The 19851-nt window shown below is 56.7% G+C and overlaps 1 protein-coding gene across 1 annotated transcript in view; it reads left to right on the top strand.

The window, feature by feature from the left end:
- The window catches only part of CASQ2 (calsequestrin 2), a 180114-nt gene that overhangs the window by 134194 nt on the left and 26069 nt on the right, over positions 1-19851 (top strand). Inside the window, exon 7 of the mRNA XM_063956896.1 lies at positions 981-1026. Within this exon, the coding sequence (XP_063812966.1) occupies positions 981-1026 (46 nt within the window). The remainder of the gene's footprint in view (positions 1-980; positions 1027-19851) is intronic.

Genomic DNA, 19851 nt, shown 5'->3' with positions numbered 1-19851 from the left:
TTTCCAGATGCACTGTATAACCGTATGACCTGACCTACAGTATACGTCCCTGCCCTAATCATATGCACCAAGGGGTAAAGTCACCGACATGACACATTGGGGGTCATTCCGGGTTGATCGCTAGCTGCTTTCGTTCGCAGCGCAGCGATCAGGCAAAAAAAATCGGCACTTCTGAGCATGCGTATGATGCGCAGTGCTTATGCGCGATGTACTTTCACAAAAGCCGATGCAGTTTCACACAAGGGCGAGCGACGCTTTTCAGTCGCACTGCTGATCGTTGAGTGATTGACAGGAAGTGGGCATTTCTGGGTGGTAACTGACCGTTTTCGGGGAGTGTGCTGAAAAACGCAGGCGTGCCAGATAAAAATGCAGGAGTGGCTGGGGAAACAGGGGAGTGGCTGGCCGAACGCAGGGCGTGTTTGTGACGTCAAACCAGGAACTAAACAGTCTGAAGTGATCGCAATCTAGGAATAGGTCTGGAGCTACTCAGAACCTGCACAATTTTTTTAAATAGCAGCGCTGCGATCCTTTCGTTCGCACTTCTGCTAAGCTAAGATACACTCCCAGAGGGCGGCGGCTTAGCGTTTGCACTGCTGCTAAAAGCAGCTAGCGAGCGATCTACTCGGAATGAGGGCCTTTGACCCAACTGCAGATGCGTTCTCTGTGCTACCAATCAGGACGCACAAACAGTGAGAAACATTGTGCCACTGCGTCTGACATCGGCCGGGTGCGCTACTGACAATCAGGCCCTATATGCTATATACAGCGCCCGTACTGGTACCCTGCCGCAGCCTATATGGAAAACACCTTCTGGGAACAAAAGCATTAAAAAAAAACATATTTTTTTACTTTAAATTAATTTAGTTTACACATTTTTGAAACATAATTAATAACGTTGTACAGTATGTAATATTACTTATATCTAATATATAGGCGCCATGTTTGTTATTATGAAGAAATATCTCTATCTACTTTTCTAGGGCCACATTACGTAAATTGCGCCCAGAAGACATGTTTGAAACATGGGTAAGAAATAATCACAGGAACCTCTTCTATATCACTCCCACTGCTCCCTACTCACATACTCACACTCTGCTCCCTACTCACTCTGCTCCCTACTCACACTCTGCTCCCTACTCACTCTGCTTCCTCTGCTCCCTACCCACACTCTGCTCCCTACTCACACTCTGCTCCCTACTCACTCTGCTTTCTCTGCTCCCTACTCACACTCTCCTCCCTACTCACACTCAGCTTCCTCTGCTTCCTACTCACACTCTGCATCCTACTTACACTCTGCATCCTACTCACACTGTGCTCTCTACTCACACTGTGCTCTCTACTCACACTGCTCCCTACTCACACTCTGCTCCCTACTCACTCTGCTTTCTCTGCTCCCTACTCACACTCTCCTCCCTACTCACACTCAGCTTCCTCTGCTTCCTACTCACACTCTGCATCCTACTCACACTCTGCATCCTACTCACACTGTGCTCTCTACTCACACTCTGCTCCTACTCACACTCTGCTTCCTCTGCTCCCTGCTCACACTCTCCTCCCTACTCACACTCTGCATCCTACTCACACTGTGCTCTCTACTCACACTCTGCTCCTACTCACACTATCCTCCCTACTCACACTATGGTCCTATTCTCACTCTGCTCCCTACTCACACTCTGCTCCCTATTCACACTCTGCTCCCTACTCACACTCTGCTCCCTACTCACACTCTGCTCCTACTCACACTCTCCTCTCTACTCACACTCTACTCCTACTCACACTCTCCTACCTACTCACACTCTGCATCCTACTCACACTGTGCTCCCTACTCACACTCTGCTCCTACTCACACTATTCTCCCAACTCACACCCTGCTCCTATTCACACTCTCCTCCCTACTCACACTCTGTTCCATCTACTCTCTCCTCACATTCTGCTCCCTGCTCACACTCTCCTCCGTACTCACACTCTGCTTCCTCTGCTCCCTACTCACACTCTGCTCAATCTACTCTCTCCTCACACTCTGCTTCCTACTCACACTCTGCTTCCTACTCACACTCTGTTCCCTACTCACTCTGCTTTCTCTGCTCCCTACTCACACTCTGCTCCCTACTCACACTCTCCTCCCTACTCCCACTCAGCTTCCTCTGCTCCCTACTCACACTCTGCATCCCACTCACACTGTGCTCTCTACTCACACTCTGCTCCTACTCACACTATCCTCCCTAGTCACACTCTGCTCCTATTCACACTCTGCTTCCTCTGCTCCCTGCTCACACTCTCCTCCCTACTCACACTTTGCATCCTACTCACACTGTGCTCTCTACTCACACTATGCTCCTATTCACACTATCCTCCCTACTCACACTATGCTCCTATTCTCACTCTCCTCCCTACTCTCACTCTACTTCCTCTGTTCCCTACTCACAATCTGCTCCCTACTCACACTCTCCTCCCTACTCACACTCTTCTTCCTCTGCTCCCTACACACACTCTGCTCCCTACTCACACTCTGCTCCCACTCACACTCTTCTTCCTCTGCTCCTTACTCACACTCTGCTCCCTACTCACACTCTCCTCCATACTCACACTCTGCTTCCTCTGCACCCTACTCACACTCTGCTCCCTACTTACACTCTGCTTCTTCTGCTCCCTACTCACACTCTGCTTCCTACTCACACTCTGCTCCCTACTCACACTCTGCTCCCTATTCTCACTCTGCTCCATCTACTCTCTCCTCACACTGTGCTCCCTACTCACACTCTGCTCCCTACTCACACTCTACTCCCTTCTCACACTCTGCTTCCTCTGCTCCCTACTCACACTCTGCTCTCTACTCACATTCTGCTCTCTACTCACATTCTGCTCCTACTCACACTCTGCTCCCTACTCACACTCTGCTTCCTCTGCTCCCTACTCACACTCTGCTCCCTATTCACACTCTGCTCCTACTCACACTGTGCTCCCTACTCACACTCTCCTACCTACTCACACTCTGCTTCCTCTGCTCCCTGCTCACACTCTCCTCCCTACTCACACTCTGCATCCTACTCACACTGTGCTCCCTACTCACACTCTGCTTCTACTCACACTATCCTCCCTACTCACACTCTGCTAATATTCACACTCTCCTCCCTACTCACACTCTTCTTCCTCTGCTCCCTACTCACACTCTTCTTCCTCTGCTCCCTACTCACACTCTGCTTCGTACTGACACTCTGGTCCTACTCACACTCTTCTTCCTCTGCTCCTTACTCACACTCTGTTCTCTACTCTCAGTCACACTCTCCTCCCTACTCACACTCTGCTTCTTCTGCTCCCTACTCACACTCTGCTCCCTACTCACACTCTTCTCCCTTCTCACACTCTGCTTCTTCTGCTCCCTACTCAAACTCTGCTCCATCTACTCTCTCCTCACACTGTGCTCCCTACTCTACTCTGCTCCTACTCACACTCTGCTCCCTATTCACAATCTGCTCCTTACTAACACTCTGCTTCCTCTCCTCCCTACTCACACCCTTCTTCCTCTGCTCCCTACTCACATTCTCCTCCCTACTCACTCTCTGCTCCCTATTCACACTCTGCTCCCTACTCACACTCTGCTCCGTCCTCACACTCTGCTCCATCTGCTCCCTACTCACACTCTGCTCCGTCCTCACACTCTGCTCCATCTGCTCCCTACTCACACTCTGCTCCCTCCTCACACTCTACTCCCCAATAACCCTGCACATATCTGTGATCCTTGTTATATTCCCATGGGTGTTATCTCTGTATTGTGTCTGGATATGGGTGTTATCTCTGTATTGTGTCTGGATGTGGGTGTTATCTCTGTATTGTGTCTGGATGTGGGTGTTATCTCTGTATTGTGTCTGGATGTGGGTGTTATCTCTGTATTGTGTCTGGATGTGGGTGTTATCTCTGTATTGTGTCTGGATGTGGGTGTTATCTCTGTATTGTATCTGGATGTGGGTGTTATCTCTGTATTGTGTCTGGATGTGGGTGTTATCTCTGTATTGTGTCTGGATGTGGGTGTTATCTCTGTATTGTGTCTGGATGTGGGTGTTATCTCTGTATTGTATCTGGATGTGGGTGTTATCCCTGTATTGTGTCTGGATGTGGGTGTTATCTCTGTATTGTGTCTGGATGTGGGTGTTATCTCTGTATTGTATCTGGATGTGGGTGTTATCTCTGTTTTGTGTCTGGATGTGGGTGTTATCTCTGTATTGTGTCTGGATGTGGGTGTATTGTGCATTAGCATTTAGATGAGATAATAATAGGAGTAAGTGATCCTGGATGGGCTCTGCTGACGTGATTGGCATCTGGAGATAATCTCAGGTCTCAGAGACAGTTTATCCCTCCCAGTCTCTGTCACTCACTCTATAATAACTTTACTCCACTTTTACCTGCTATATTTGGTGATTTGATTGTCTGAGTTGTTTGAGTGGGTGACGCCTGGCAGTAGCCTGAGAATTCCTTTCTTGTCTCATATATGTGTACACAGCGTTATATAACCTGCAACTGCATTTATTACCAATACATGTGTGCTGGAAACAGTGCCGTAACTAGGCATTTTAGCGCTGTGTGCAAGAAACGACATTGGCGTCTCCCCCCCCCCCCCCACCACCATGTAAGATAGGGGCAGTGCGTGCCGTAGGCGCGCAAAAAATATATAGGGGCGTGGCCACAAAATAATAGCAATTCATACTACGGTGCACAGTAGTCTCCATTATTCAAATTACGCTGCACAGTAGCGCCACTACACCAGGTAGAGACTCTTTTACACATTACAGCAGACAGCGTCCCCCTTTTTACACATTACAGCAGACAGTGCCCCTTTTTACACATTACGGCAGACAGCGTGCCCTTTTTACACATTACAGCAGATGGTGTCCCCCTTTATACACATTGCAGCAGCCAGCGTCCCCCTTTTTACACATTGCGGCAGCCAGTCCCCTTTTTACACATTGCGGCAGCCAGGCCCCCTTTTTACATATTCCGGCAGATGGTGTACCCCTTTTTACACATTGCGGCAGCCGGTCCTCCTTTTTACACATTACGGCAGCCAGTCCCCCTTTTTACACATTGCAGCAGCCAGGCCCCCTTTTTACACATTACGGCAGCCAGTCCCCCTTTTTACACATTGCGGCAGCCAGGCCCCCTTTTTACACATTGCGGCAGCCAGTCCCCCTTTTTACACATTGCGGCAGCCAGGACCGCTTTTTACACATTGCGGCAGCCAAGGACCCTTTTTACACATTGCGGCAGTGTCCCGTAGGTGGGTGGAAGTTGGGAGTGTCCCGCTGGTGGGTGGGAGGCAGTTGGGAGTGTCCCGCAGGTGGGTGGGAGGCAGATGGGGGTGTCCCGCAGGTGGGTGGGCCGCAGTTGGCAGTGTCCCGTAGGTGGGTGGGTGGAAGTTGGGAGTGTCCCGCAGGTGGGTGGGGGGCAGTTGGGAGTGTCCCGCAGGTGGGTGGGCCTCAGTTGGCAGTGTCCCGTAGGTGGGTGGCTGGAAGTTGGGAGTGTCCCGCAGGTGGGTGGGGAGCAGTTGGGAGTGTCCCACAGGTGGGTGGGCCGCAGTTGGCAGTGTCCGGTAGGTGGGTGGCTGGAAGGACCGCTTTTTACACATTGCGGCAGCCAAGGACCCTTTTTACACATTGCGGCAGTGTCCCGTAGGTGGGTGGAAGTTGGGAGTGTCCCGCTGGTGGGTGGGAGGCAGTTGGGAGTGTCCCGCAGGTGGGTGAGAGGCAGATTGGGGTTGTCCCGCAGGTGGGTGGGGGCAGTTGGGAGTGTCCCGCAGGTGGGTGGGGGTCAGTTGGGAGTGTCCCGCAGGTGGGTGGGCCGCAGTTGGCAGTTTCCCATAGGTGGGTGGGCGGAAGTTGGAATGTCCAGCAGGTGGGTGAGAGGCAGTTAGGAGTGTCCCACTGGTGGGTGGGCGGAAGTTGGGAGTGTCCCGCAGGTGGGAGGGCGGAAGTTGGGAATGTCCCGCAGGTGGGTGGGGAGCAGTTGGCAGTGTCCCACAGGTGGGTGGGGGGCAGTTGGAAGTGTCCCACTGGTGGGTGGGTGGAAGTTGGGAGTGTCTTGCAGGTGGGTGGGAGGCAGTTGGGAGTTTCCAGCAGGTGGGTCAGAGGCAGTTGGGAGTGTCCCACTGGTGGGTGGGTGGAAGTTGGGAGTGTCCCACAGGTGGGTGGGAGGCAGTTGGGGGTGTCCCGCAGGTGGGTGGGAGGCTGTTGGGAGTGTCCCGCAGGTAAGTGGGGGCAGTTGGGAGTGTCCCGTAGGTGGGAGTGAGGCAGTTTGGAGTGTCCCGCAGGTGAGTGGGAGGCAGTTGGGGGTGTCCCACAGGTGGGTGGGGGCAGTTGGGAGTGTCCTGTAGGTGGGGGGGCAGAAGTTGGGAGTGTCCTGCTGGTGGGTGGGAGGCAGTTTGGAGTGTCCCGCAGGTGAGTGGGAGGCAGTTGGGGGTGTCCCACAGCAGGGTGGGGGGCAGTTGGGAGTGTCCCGTAGGTGGGAGGACAGAAGCTGGGAGTGTCCCACAGGTGGGTGGGGGGGCAGTTGGGAGTGTCCCACAGGTGGGTGGGCCGCAGTTGGCAAGGTCCCGTAGGTGGGTGGAAGTTTGGAGTGTCCTGCAGGTGGGATGGTGGCAGTGTCCCATAGGTGGGTGGGTGGGTGTAAGTTGGGAGTGTCCCGCAGGTTGGTGGAAGGCAATTGGGAGTGTCCCGCAGGTGGGTGGGCAGAAGTTGGGAGTGTCCTGCAGGTGGGTGGAAGGCTGTTGGCAGTGTCCGTATGTGGGTGGGTGGGTGGAAGTTGGGAGTGTCCCGCAGGTGGGTGGAAGGCAGTTGGGAGTGTCCCGCAGGTGGGTGGAAGGCAGTTGGGAGTGTCCCGCAGGTGGGTGGGCAGAATGTGGAAGTGTCCCACAGGTGGGTGGGCAGAAGTTGGGAGTGTCCCACTGGTGGGTGGGAGGCAGTTGTGAGTGTCCCGCAGATGGGTGGGCAGAAGTTGTGAGGGTCCCGCAGGTGGGTGGGCAGAAGTTGTGAGTGTCCCACTGGTGGGTGGGAGGCAGTTGGGAGTGTCCCGCAGGTGGGTGGGCAGAAGTTGGGAGTGTCCCACTGGTGGGTGGGAGGCAGTTGGGAGTGTCCCGCAGGTGGGTGGGAGGCAGTTGGGGGTGTCCCACAGGTGGGTGGGCAGAAGTTGGGAGTGTCCCGCAGGTGGGTGGGCAGAAGTTGGGAGTGTCCTGCTGGTGGGTGGGAGGCAGTTGGGAGTGTCCCGCAGGTGGGTGGGAGGCAGTTGGGAGTGTCCCGCTGGTGTGTGGGAGGCAGTTGGGTGTGTCCCACAGGTGGGTGGGGGGCAGTTGGGAGTGTCCCGCTGGTGGGTGGCAGTTGGCAGTGTCCCACAGGTGGGTGGGTGGAAGTTGGGAGTGTCCCGCAGGTGAGTGGGCAGAAGTTGGGAGTGTCCCGCAGGTGGGTGGGAGGCAGTTGGGAGTGTCCCGCAGGTGGGTGGGAGGCAGTTGGGAGTGTCCCGCAGGTGGGTGGGAGGCAGTTGGGAGTGTCCCGCAGGTGGGGGGGAGGCAGTTGGGAGTGTCCCACAGGTGGGTGGGCCGCAGTTGGCATTGTCCCGTAGGTGGGTGGGTGGAAGTTGGGAGTGTCCTGCAGGTGGGTGAGAGGCAGTTGGGAATGTCCCGCTGGTGGGTGGGAGGCAGTTGGGAGTGTCCCAGAGGTGGGTGGGCCGCAGTTGGCAGTGTCCCGTAGGTGGGTGGGTGGAAGTTGGGAGTGTCCTGCAGGTGGGTGAGAGGCAGTTGGGAGTGTCCCGCTGGTGGGTGGGGGGCAGTTGGGAGTGTCCCGCTGGTTGGTGGGGGGCAGTTGGGAGTGTCCCAGAGGTGGGTGGGCCGCAGTTGGCAGTGTCCCGTAGGTGGGTGGGTGGAAGTTGGGAGTGTCCCGCTGGTGGGTGGGAGGCAGTTGGGAGTGTCCTGCAGGTGGGTGAGAGGCCGTTGGGAGTGTCCCGCTGGTGGGTGGGGGGCAGTTGGGAGTGTCCCGCTGGTGGGTGGGGGGCAGTTGGGAGTGTCCCACTGGTGGGTGGGGGGCAGTTGGGAGTGTCCCGCTGGTGGGAGGGAGGCAGTTGGGAGTGTCCCGCTGGTGGGTGAGAGGCAGTTGGGAGTGTCCCGCTGGTGGGTGGGGGGCAGTTGGGAGTGTCCCGCTGGTGGGTGGGGGGCAGTTTGGAGTGTCCCGCTGGTGGGTGGGGGGCAGTTGGGAGTGTCCCGCTGATGGGTGGGCTGAAGTTGGGAGTGTCCCACAGGTGGGTGGGAAGCAGTTGGGGGTGTCCCGCAGGTGGGTGGGCAGAAGTTGGGAGTGTCCCGCTGGTGGGTGGGGGGCAGTTGGGGGTGTCCTGCAGGTGGGTGGGCAGAAGTTGGGAGTGTCCCGCTGGTGGGTGGGGGGCAGTTGGGAGTGTCCCGCTGGTGGGTGGGGGGCAGTTGGGAGTGTCCCGCTGGTGGGTGGGAGGCAGTTGGGGGTGTCCTGCAGGTGGGTGGGCAGAAGTTGGGAGTGTCCCGCTGGTGGGTGGGGGGCAGTTGGGAGTGTCCCGCTGGTGGGTGGGGGGCAGTTGGGAGTGTCCCGCTGGTGGGTGGGGGGCAGTTGGGAGTGTCCCGCTGGTGGGTGGGGGGCAGTTGGGAGTGTCCCGCTAGTGGGTGGGAGGCAGTTGGGGGTGTCCCGCTGGTGGGTGGGGGGCAGTTGGGAGTGTCCCGCTGGTGGGTGGGGGGCAGTTGGGAGTGTCCCGCTGGTGGGTGGGGGGCAGTTGGGAGTGTCCCGCTAGTGGGTGGGAGGCAGTTGGGGGTGTCCCGCTGGTGGGTGGGGGGCAGTTGGGAGTGTCCCGCTGGTGGGTGGGGGGCAGTTGGGAGTGTCCCGCTGGTGGGTGGGAGGCAGTTGGGGGTGTCCTGCAGGTGGGTGGGCAGAAGTTGGGAGTGTCCCGCTGGTGGGTGGGGGGCAGTTGGGAGTGTCCCGCTGGTGGGTGGGGGGCAGTTGGGAGTGTCCCGCTGGTGGGTGGGGGGCAGTTGGGAGTGTCCCGCTAGTGGGTGGGAGGCAGTTGGGGGTGTCCCGCTGGTGGGTGGGGGGCAGTTGGGAGTGTCCCGCTGGTGGGTGGGGGGCAGTTGGGAGTGTCCCGCTGGTGGGTGGGGGGCAGTTTGGAGTGTCCCGCTGGTGGGTGGGGGGCAGTTGGGAGTGTCCCGCTGATGGGTGGGCTGAAGTTGGGAGTGTCCCACAGGTGGGTGGGAAGCAGTTGGGGGTGTCCCGCAGGTGGGTGGGCAGAAGTTGGGAGTGTTCCGCTGGTGGGTGGGGGGCAGTTGGGGGTGTCCTGCAGGTGGGTGGGCAGAAGTTGGGAGTGTCCCGCTGGTGGGTGGGGGGCAGTTGGGAGTGTCCCGCTGGTGGGTGGGGGGCAGTTGGGAGTGTCCCGCTGGTGGGTGGGAGGCAGTTGGGGGTGTCCTGCAGGTGGGTGGGCAGAAGTTGGGAGTGTCCCGCTGGTGGGTGGGGGGCAGTTGGGAGTGTCCCGCTGGTGGGTGGGGGGCAGTTGGGAGTGTCCCGCTGGTGGGTGGGGGGCAGTTGGGAGTGTCCCGCTGGTGGGTGGGGGGCAGTTGGGAGTGTCCCGCTAGTGGGTGGGAGGCAGTTGGGGGTGTCCCGCTGGTGGGTGGGGGGCAGTTGGGAGTGTCCCGCTGGTGGGTGGGGGGCAGTTGGGAGTGTCCCGCTGGTGGGTGGGGGGCAGTTGGGAGTGTCCCGCTAGTGGGTGGGAGGCAGTTGGGGGTGTCCCGCTGGTGGGTGGGGGGCAGTTGGGAGTGTCCCGCTGGTGGGTGGGGGGCAGTTGGGAGTGTCCCGCTGGTGGGTGGGGGGCAGTTGGGAGTGTCCCGCTGGTGGGTGGGGGGCAGTTGGGAGTGTCCCGCTAGTGGGTGGGAGGCAGTTGGGGGTGTCCCGCTGGTGGGTGGGAGGCAGTTGGGAGTGTCCCGCTGATGGGTGGGGGGCAGTTGGGGGTGTCCCGCTGGTGGGTGGGAGGCAGTTGGGAGTGTCCCGCTGATGGGTGGGGGGCAGTTGGGGGTGTCCCGCTGGTGGGTGGGGGGCAGTTGGGAGTGTCCCGCTGGTGGGTGGGGGGCAGTTGGGGGTGTCCCGCTGGTGGGTGGGAGGCAGTTGGGAGTGTCCCGCTGGTGGGTGGGGGGCAGTTGGGGGTGTCCCGCTGGTGGGTGGGAGGCAGTTGGGAGTGTCCCGCTGATGGGTGGGGGGCAGTTGGGGGTGTCCCGCTGGTGGGTGGGAGGCAGTTGGGAGTGTCCCGCTGGTGGGTGGGAGGCAGTTGGGAGTGTCCCGCTGATGGGTGGGGGGCAGTTGGGGGTGTCCCGCTGGTGGGTGGGGGGCAGTTGGGAGTGTCCCGCTGATGGGTGGGGGGCAGTTGGGGGTGTCCCGCTGGTGGGTGGGGGGCAGTTGGGAGTGTCCCGCTGGTGGGTGGGGGGCAGTTGGGGGTGTCCCGCTGGTGGGTGGGAGGCAGTTGGGAGTGTCCCGCTGGTGGGTGGGGGGCAGTTGGGGGTGTCCCGCTAGTGGGTGGGAGGCAGTTGGGAGTGTCCCGCTAGTGGGTGGGAGGCAGTTGGGGGTGTCCCGCTGGTGGGTGGGAGGCAGTTGGGAGTGTCCCGCTGATGGGTGGGGGGCAGTTGGGGGTGTCCCGCTGGTGGGTGGGAGGCAGTTGGGAGTGTCCCGCTGATGGGTGGGGGGCAGTTGGGGGTGTCCCGCTGGTGGGTGGGGGGCAGTTGGGAGTGTCCCGCTGGTGGGTGGGGGGCAGTTGGGAGTGTCCCGCTGATGGGTGGGGGGCAGTTGGGGGTGTCCCGCTGGTGGGTGGGGGGCAGTTGGGAGTGTCCCGCTGGTGGGTGGGGGGCAGTTGGGGGTGTCCCGCTGGTGGGTGGGAGGCAGTTGGGAGTGTCCCGCTGGTGGGTGGGGGGCAGTTGGGGGTGTCCCGCTGGTGGGTGGGGGGCAGTTGGGGGTGTCCCGCTGGTGGGTGGGGGGCAGTTGGGAGTGTCCCGCTGATGGGTGGGGGGCAGTTGGGGGTGTCCCGCTGGTGGGTGGGAGGCAGTTGGGAGTGTCCCGCTGATGGGTGGGGGGCAGTTGGGGGTGTCCCGCTGGTGGGTGGGAGGCAGTTGGGAGTGTCCCGCTGATGGGTGGGGGGCAGTTGGGGGTGTCCCGCTGGTGGGTGGGGGGCAGTTGGGAGTGTCCCGCTGGTGGGTGGGGGGCAGTTGGGAGTGTCCCGCTGGTGGGTGGGGGGCAGTTGGGGGTGTCCCGCTGGTGGGTGGGGGGCAGTTGGGAGTGTCCCGCTGGTGGGTGGGGGGCAGTTGGGGGTGTCCCGCTGGTGGGTGGGAGGCAGTTGGGAGTGTCCCGCTGGTGGGTGGGGGGCAGTTGGGGGTGTCCCGCTGGTGGGTGGGGGGCAGTTGGGAGTGTCCCGCTGGTGGGTGGGGGGCAGTTGGGAGTGTCCCGCTGGTGGGTGGGGGGCAGTTGGGAGTGTCCCGCTGGTGGGTGGGGGGCAGTTGGGGGTGTCCCGCTGGTGGGTGGGAGGCAGTTGGGAGTGTCCCGCTGGTGGGTGGGGGGCAGTTGGGGGTGTCCCGCTGGTGGGTGGGGGGCAGTTGGGGGTGTCCCGCTGGTGGGTGGGAGGCAGTTTGGGGGAGCCCTCGATCACCCACTGCTCTGCTCCACAGCCAGTGATCACTGAATAGATGCCGTTCGCACGTGCATGCCATCTATACAGTATAGGGCGGTAGTCCAGGGGGCTTCCCATCTGCTGGGGGAGCTCTGGTCTCGCCCCCTAAATGATAGTAACGAGTCCGTGGCCCCACTGCTTGGGGGCCACCTCCTCCCCTAGGGAACAGGTTCCAGACGGAACTTTATACATTATACATGTTACAGTATACAGCACAGGACTATGGTGTATATACAGATAGAGCCACGCTAATCGTGGCTCCATCTGTGCCTGGGTGCGCGCGCCCGGGCGTTCCTACCGCCGTGTCTGTTATGCGCATGCGCCCCATTCACTTGAATTGGAGCGTCTCTGTGCGGTCCCGCCGTGGCTGAGCGGACGGATCTCCAAGTGACGGCGATGGAGCCGCATCAGATGGGCGTGGCTTCATCTGTACAGGGCGTCGCTGCTATTAATCTAGTACATTATCCTGCGTGCACTAGCGGTATTTATATATTTATCAACGGGCCTAGACCATACATACTCTAATGGTGAGGCAGACCAATGTGGTGGCTGACCACACCCCCTCTGGAGACTGGCAACACCCCTAAGTATGGGTCACTGACACTGCATTCTCCCGGTGGGCCCTACCGGCCTCAGTCTGACATTGACGGGCCGGCTCTCTGACCGCACTGCATGGAGCTAGTCTTATAATGGCTGATTAGATATTATAGCCTGACGCTTCCATAGGAGGATCCCAGCGATTCCGCCCCGTGACTCTGGTGTTGGCAGGAACGGGTGTAACCACTTGGGGGCAGTTTTTGGCGCTCTGATAACCGAGAGATTTACTAATAAGCAAATTGCACATTACAGCGCATGATTAAACACCGCCAACACTATACATGGCAGAGCTGCGTACCGCCCGCAGTACCTAGCAGCTAACACACCTAGTGACCGCAATTATACGGAGACTAATAGAGATTGTCGATACAGTATCAGGCCCACTACTGCACGGTATCAGGACCAGTACTGCACAGTATCAGGACCAGTACTGCACAGTATCAGACCTAGTACTGCACAGTATCACGACCAGTACTGCACAGTATCAGACCTAGTACTGCACAGTATCAGGACCAGTACTGCACAGTATCAGACCTAGTACTGCACAGTATCAGGACCAGTACTGCACAGTATCAGACCTAGTACTGCACAGTATCAGGACCAGTACTGCACAGTATCAGGACCAGTACTGCACAGTATCAGACCTAGTACTGCACAGTATCAGGACCAGTACTGCACAGTATCAGACCTAGTACTGCACAGTATCAGGATCAGTACTGCACAGTATCAGACCTAGTACTGCACAGTATCAGGACCAGTACTGCACAGTATCAGACCTAGTACTGCACAGTATCAGGACCAGTACTGCACAGTATCAGACCTAGTACTGCACAGTATCAGACCTAGTACTGCACAGTATCAGGACCAGTACTGCACAGTATCAGACCTAGTACTGCACAGTATCAGGACCAGTACTGCACAGTATCAGGACCAGTACTGCACAGTATCAGACCTAGTACTGCACAGTATCAGGACCAGTACTGCACAGTATCAGACCTAGTACTGCACAGTATCAGGATCAGTACTGCACAGTATCAGACCTAGTACTGCACAGTATCAGGACCAGTACTGCACAGTATCAGACCTAGTACTGCACAGTATCAGGACCAGTACTGCACAGTATCAGACCTAGTACTGCACAGTATCAGGACCAGTACTGCACAGTATCAGGACCAGTACTGCACAGTATCAGACCTAGTACTGCACAGTATCAGACCTAGTACTGCACAGTATCAGGACCAGTACTGCACGGTATCAGACCTAGTACTGCACGGTATCAGGCCCAGTACTGCACGGTATCAGACCCAGTACTGCACAGTATCAGACCTAGTACTGCACAGTATCAGGACCAGTACTGCACGGTATCAGACCTAGTACTGCACGGTATCAGGACCAGTACTGCACGGTATCAGGACCAGTACTGCACGGTATCAGGCCCAGTACTGCACGGTATCAGACCCAGTACTGCACAGTATCAGGACCAGTACTGCACGGTATCAGGACCAGTACTGCACAGTATCAGACCTAGTACTGCACAGTATCAGGACCAGTACTGCACGGTATCAGGCCCAGTGCTGCACGGTATCAGGCCCAGTGCTGCACGGTATCAGGCCCAGTGCTGCACAGTATCAGACCTAGTACTGCACAGTATCAGACCTAGTACTGCACAGTATCAGGACCAGTACTGCACAGTATCAGACCTAGTACTGCACAGTATCAGGACCAGTACTGCACAGTATCAGACCTAGTGCTGCACGGTATCAGGCCCAGTACTGCACAGTATCAGACCTAGTGCTGCACGGTATCAGGCCCAGTGCTGCACAGTATCAAACCCAGTGCTGCACGGTATCAGGCCCAGTACTGCACAGTATCAGACCTAGTGCTGCACAGTATCAGACCCAGTACTGCACAGTATCAGGCCCAGTGCTGCACAGTATCAGACCCAGTACTGCACAGTATCAGGCCCAGTGCTGCACAGTATCAGACCCAGTACTGCACAGTATCAGTCCCAGTACTGCACGGTATCAGACCCAGTGCTGCACGGTATCAGGCCCAGTACTGCACAGTATCAGGCCCAGTGCTGCACAGTATCAGGCCCAGTACTGCACAGTATCAGACCTAGTGCTGCACAGTATCAGGCCCAGTACTGCACAGTATCAGACCCAGTACTGCACAGTATCAGGCCCAGTGCTGCACAGTTTCAGACCCAGTACTGCACAGTATCAGGCCCAGTGCTGCACAGTATCAGACCCAGTACTGCACAGTATCAGACCCAGTACTGCACAGTATCAGGCCCAGTGCTGCACAGTATCAGACCCAGTACTGCACAGTATCAGACCCAGTACTGCACAGTATCAGGCCCAGTTCTGCACAGTATCAGACCCAGTACTGCACAGTATCAGGCCCAGTACTGCACAGTATCAGGTCCAGTGTTGCACGGTATCAGACCTAGTGCTGCATAGTATCAGGACCAGTACTGCACGGTATCAGACCTAGTGCTGCACGGTATCAGACCTAGTACTGCACAGTATCAGACCTAGTACTGCACAGTATCAGGCCCAGTGCTGCACAGTATCAGACCCAGTACTGCACAGTATCAAGCCCAGTGCTGCACAGTATCAGACCCAGTACTGCACAGTATCAGACCCAGTACTGCACAGTATCAGGCCCAGTGCTGCACAGTATCAGACCCAGTACTGCACAGTATCAGGCCCAGTACTGCACAGTATCAGGTCCAGTGTTGCACGGTATCAGACCTAGTGCTGCACAGTATCAGGACCAGTACTGCACGGTATCAGACCCAGTGCTGCACGGTATCAGACCTAGTACTGCACGGTATCAGACCTAGTACTGCACAGTATCAGACCTAGTACTGCACAGTATCAGACCTAGTACTGCACAGTATCAGACCCAGTACTGCACAGTATCAGGACCAGTACTGCACGGTATCAGACCTAGTGCTGCACAGTATCAGACCTAGTACTGCACAGTATCAGACCTAGTACTGCACAGTATCAGACCTAGTACTGCACAGTATCAGACCTAGTACTGCACAGTATCAGACCTAGTACTGCACAGTATCAGACCTAGTACTGCACAGTATCAGGACCAGTACTGCACAGTATCAGGACCAGTACTGCACAGTATCAGACCTAGTACTGCACAGTATCAGACCCAGTACTGCACGGTATCAGGCCCAGTACTGCACAGTATCAGGTCCAGTGTTGCACGGTATCAGACCTAGTGCTGCACAGTATCAGGACCAGTACTGCACGGTATCAGACCCAGTGCTGCACGGTATCAGACCTAGTACTGCACAGTATCAGACCTAGTACTGCACAGTATCAGGCCCAGTGCTGCACAGTATCAGACCCAGTACTGCACAGTATCAAGCCTAGTGCTGCACAGTATCAGACCCAGTACTGCACAGTATCAGACCCAGTACTGCACAGTATCAGGCCCAGTGCTGCACAGTATCAGACCCAGTACTGCACAGTATCAGGCCCAGTACTGCACAGTATCAGGTCCAGTGTTGCACGGTATCAGACCTAGTGCTGCACAGTATCAGGACCAGTACTGCACGGTATCAGACCTAGTGCTGCACAGTATCAGACCTAGTACTGCACAGTATCAGACCTAGTACTGCACAGTATCAGACCTAGTACTGCACAGTAATTGACCTAGTGCTGCACGGTATCAGGCCCAGTACTGCACAGTATCAGACCCAGTGCTGCACAGTATCAGACCCAGTGCTGCACGGTATCAGGACCAGTACTGCACAGTATCAGACCTAGTACTGCACAGTATCATACCTAGTACTGCACAGTATCAGGTCCAGTGTTGCACGGTATCAGACCTAGTGCTGCACAGTATCAGACCTAGTGCTGCACGGTATCAGGACCAGTATTGCACAGTATCAGACCTAGTACTGCACAGTATCAGACCTAGTACTGCACAGTATCAGACCCAGTGCTGCATGGTATCAGGCCCAGTACTGCACAGTATCAGACCCAGTGCTGCACGGTATCAGGACCAGTACTGCACAGTATCAGACCTAGTACTGCACAGTATCATACCTAGTACTGCACAGTATCAGACCCAGTACTGCACAGTATCAGGCCCAGTACTGCACAGTATCAGACCCAGTGCTGCACAGTATCAGACCCAGTGCTGCACAGTATCAGACCCAGTACTGCACAGTATCAGACCCAGTGCTGCACAGTATCAGACCCAGTACTGCACAGTATCAGACCCAGTACTGCACAGTATCAGGCCCAGTACTGCACAGTATCAGGTCCAGTGTTGCACGGTATCAGACCTAGTGCTGCACAGTATCAGGCCCAGTACTGCACAGTATCAGACCTAGTACTGCACAGTATCAGACCTAGTACTGCACAGTATCAGACCTAGTACTGCACAGTATCAGACCCAGTGCTGCACGGTATCAGGCCCAGTACTGCACAGTATCAGACCCAGTGCTGCACAGTATCAGACCCAGTGCTGCACGGTATCAGGACCAGTACTGCACAGTATCAGACCTAGTACTGCACAGTATCATACCTAGTACTGCACAGTATCTGGTCCAGTGTTGCACGGTATCAGACCTAGTGCTGCACAGTATCAGACCTAGTGCTGCACGGTATCAGGACCAGTACTGCACAGTATCAGACCTAGTACTGCACAGTATCAGACCTAGTACTGCACAGTATCAGACCCAGTGCTGCACGGTATCAGACCCAGTACTGCACAGTATCAGACCCAGTGCTGCACGGTATCAGACCCAGTACTGCACAGTATCAGACCTAGTACTGCACGGTATCAGACCCAGTACTGCACAGTATCAGACCTAGTACTGCACAGTATCAGACCCAGTACTGCACAGTATCAGGCCCAGTACTGCACAGTATCAGACCCAGTGCTGCACAGTATCAGACCCAGTGCTGCACAGTATCAGACCCAGTACTGCACAGTATCAGACCCAGTGCTGCACAGTATCAGACCCAGTGCTGCACAGTATCAGACATAGTACTGCACAGTATCATACCTAGTACTGCACGGTATCAGACTTAGTACTGCACGGTATCAGGCCCAGTGCTGCACAGTATCAGACCTAGTACTGCACAGTATCAGACCTAGTACTGCACAGTATCAGACCTAGTTCTGCACAGTATCAGGCCTAGTGCTGCACGGTATCAGGCCCAGTACTGCACAGTATCAGACCTAGTTCTGCACAGTATCAGGCCTAGTGCTGCACAGTATCAGGCCCAGTACTGCACAGTATCAGACCTAGTGCTGCACGGTATCAGGCCCAGTACTGCACAGTATCAGACCTAGTGTTGCATGGTATCAGTCCCAGTACTGCACGGTATCAGTCCCAGTACTGCACGGTATCAGACCCAGTGCTGCACGGTATCAGTCCCAGTACTGCACAGTATCAGACCTAGTACTGCACAGTATCAGACCTAGTACTGCACAGTATCAGACCTAGTACTGCACGGTATCAGGCCCAGTACTGCACAGTATCAGACCTAGTGCTGCACGGTATCAGGCCCAGTACCGCACAGTATCAGACCTAGTGCTGCACGGTATCAGACCCAGTATTGCACAGTATCAGACCTAGTGCTGCACGGTATCAGTCCCAGTGCTGCACGGTATCAGACCTAGTTCTGCACAGTATCAGGCCCAGTACTGCACAGTATCAGACCTAGTTCTGCACAGTATCAGACCTAGTGCTGCACGGTATCAGTCCCAGTGCTGCACGGTATCAGACCTAGTTCTGCACAGTATCAGGCCCAGTACTGCACAGTATCAGACCCAGTGCTGCACGGTATCAGTCCCAGTGCTGCACGGTATCAGACCTAGTGCTGCACGGTATCAGGCCCAGTACTGCACAGTATCAGGCCTAGTGCTGCACGGTATCAGACCCAGTGTTGCACGGTATCAGACCTAGTGCTGCACAGTATCAGGCCTAGTGCTGCACGGTATCAGGCCCAGTACTGCACAGTATCAGACCTAGTTCTGCACGGTATCAGTCCCAGTGCTGCACGGTATCAGACCTAGTTCTGCACAGTATCAGGCCCAGTACTGCACAGTATCAGACCTAGTTCTGCACAGTATCAGGCCTAGTGCTGCACGGTATCAGTCCCAGTGCTGCACGGTATCAGACCTAGTTCTGCACAGTATCAGGCCCAGTACTGCACAGTATCAGGCCCAGTACTGCACAGTATCAGGCCTAGTGCTGCACGGTATCAGACCCAGTGTTGCACGGTATCAGACCTAGTTCTGCACAGTATCAGGCCTAGTTCTGCACAGTATCAGTCCCAGTGCTGCACGGTATCAGACCTAGTTCTGCACAGTATCAGGCCCAGTACTGCACAGTATCAGACCTAGTGCTGCACAGTATCAGGCCTAGTGCTGCACGGTATCAGGCCCAGTACTGCACAGTATCAGACCTAGTTCTGCACAGTATCAGGCCTAGTGCTGCACGGTATCAGACCCAGTGTTGCACGGTATCAGGCCCAGTACTGCACGGTATCAGACCCAGTACTGCACAGTATCAGGCCCAGTGTTGCACGGTATCAGTCCCAGTACTGCACAGTATCAGACCCAGTGCTGCACGGTATCAGACCCAGTGCTGCACGGTATCAGGCCCAGTGTAGCACGGTATCAGTCCCAGTACTGCACGGTATCAGACCTAGTGCTGCACAGTATCAGGCCCAGTGCTGCACAGTATCAGGCCCAGTGCTGCACAGTATCAGACCCAGTGCTGCACGGTATCAGACCTAGTGCTGCACGGTATCAGGCCCAGTGCTGCACAGTATCAGACCCAGTGCTGCACGTTATCAGACCTAGTGCTGCACGGTATCAGGCCCAGTGCTGCACAGTATCAGGCCCAGTGCTGCACAGTATCAGACCCAGTGCTGCACGGTATCAGACCTAGTGCTGCACGGTATCAGGCCCAGTACTGCACAGCATCAGACCCAGTACTGCACGGTATCAGACCCAGTACTGCACGGTATCAGGCCCAGTACTGCACGGTATCAGGCCCAGTACTGCACGGTATCAGGCCCAGTGCTGCACGGTATCAGACCCAGTGCTGCACGGTATCAGTCCCAGTACTGCACAGTATCAGACCCAGTACTGCACGGTATCAGACCCAGTACTGCACGGTATCAGGCCCAGTACTGCACGGTATCAGGCCCAGTACTGCACAGTATCAGACCCAGTGCTGCACAGTATCAGTCCCAGTACTGCACGGTATCAGGCCCAGTGCTGCACGGTATCAGTCCCAGTACTGCACGGTATCAGACCCAGTGCTGCACGGTATCAGTCCCAGTACTGCACGGTATCAGACCCAGTGCTGCCCAGTATCAGGACCAGTACTGCACAGTATCAGACCCAGTGCTGCACGGTATCAGTCCCAGTACTGCACGGTATCAGACCCAGTGCTGCCCAGTATCAGGACCAGTACTGCACAGTATCAGTCCCAGTACTGCACGGTATCAGACCCAGTGCTGCACAGTATCAGGCCCAGTGTTGCACGGTATCAGACCCAGTGCT

This window comes from Pseudophryne corroboree, chromosome 2 (assembly GCF_028390025.1).
Source record: "Pseudophryne corroboree isolate aPseCor3 chromosome 2, aPseCor3.hap2, whole genome shotgun sequence".
Lineage (NCBI taxonomy): Eukaryota > Metazoa > Chordata > Amphibia > Anura > Myobatrachidae > Pseudophryne > Pseudophryne corroboree.
This window is presented reverse-complemented; position numbering and strand designations above follow the sequence as displayed.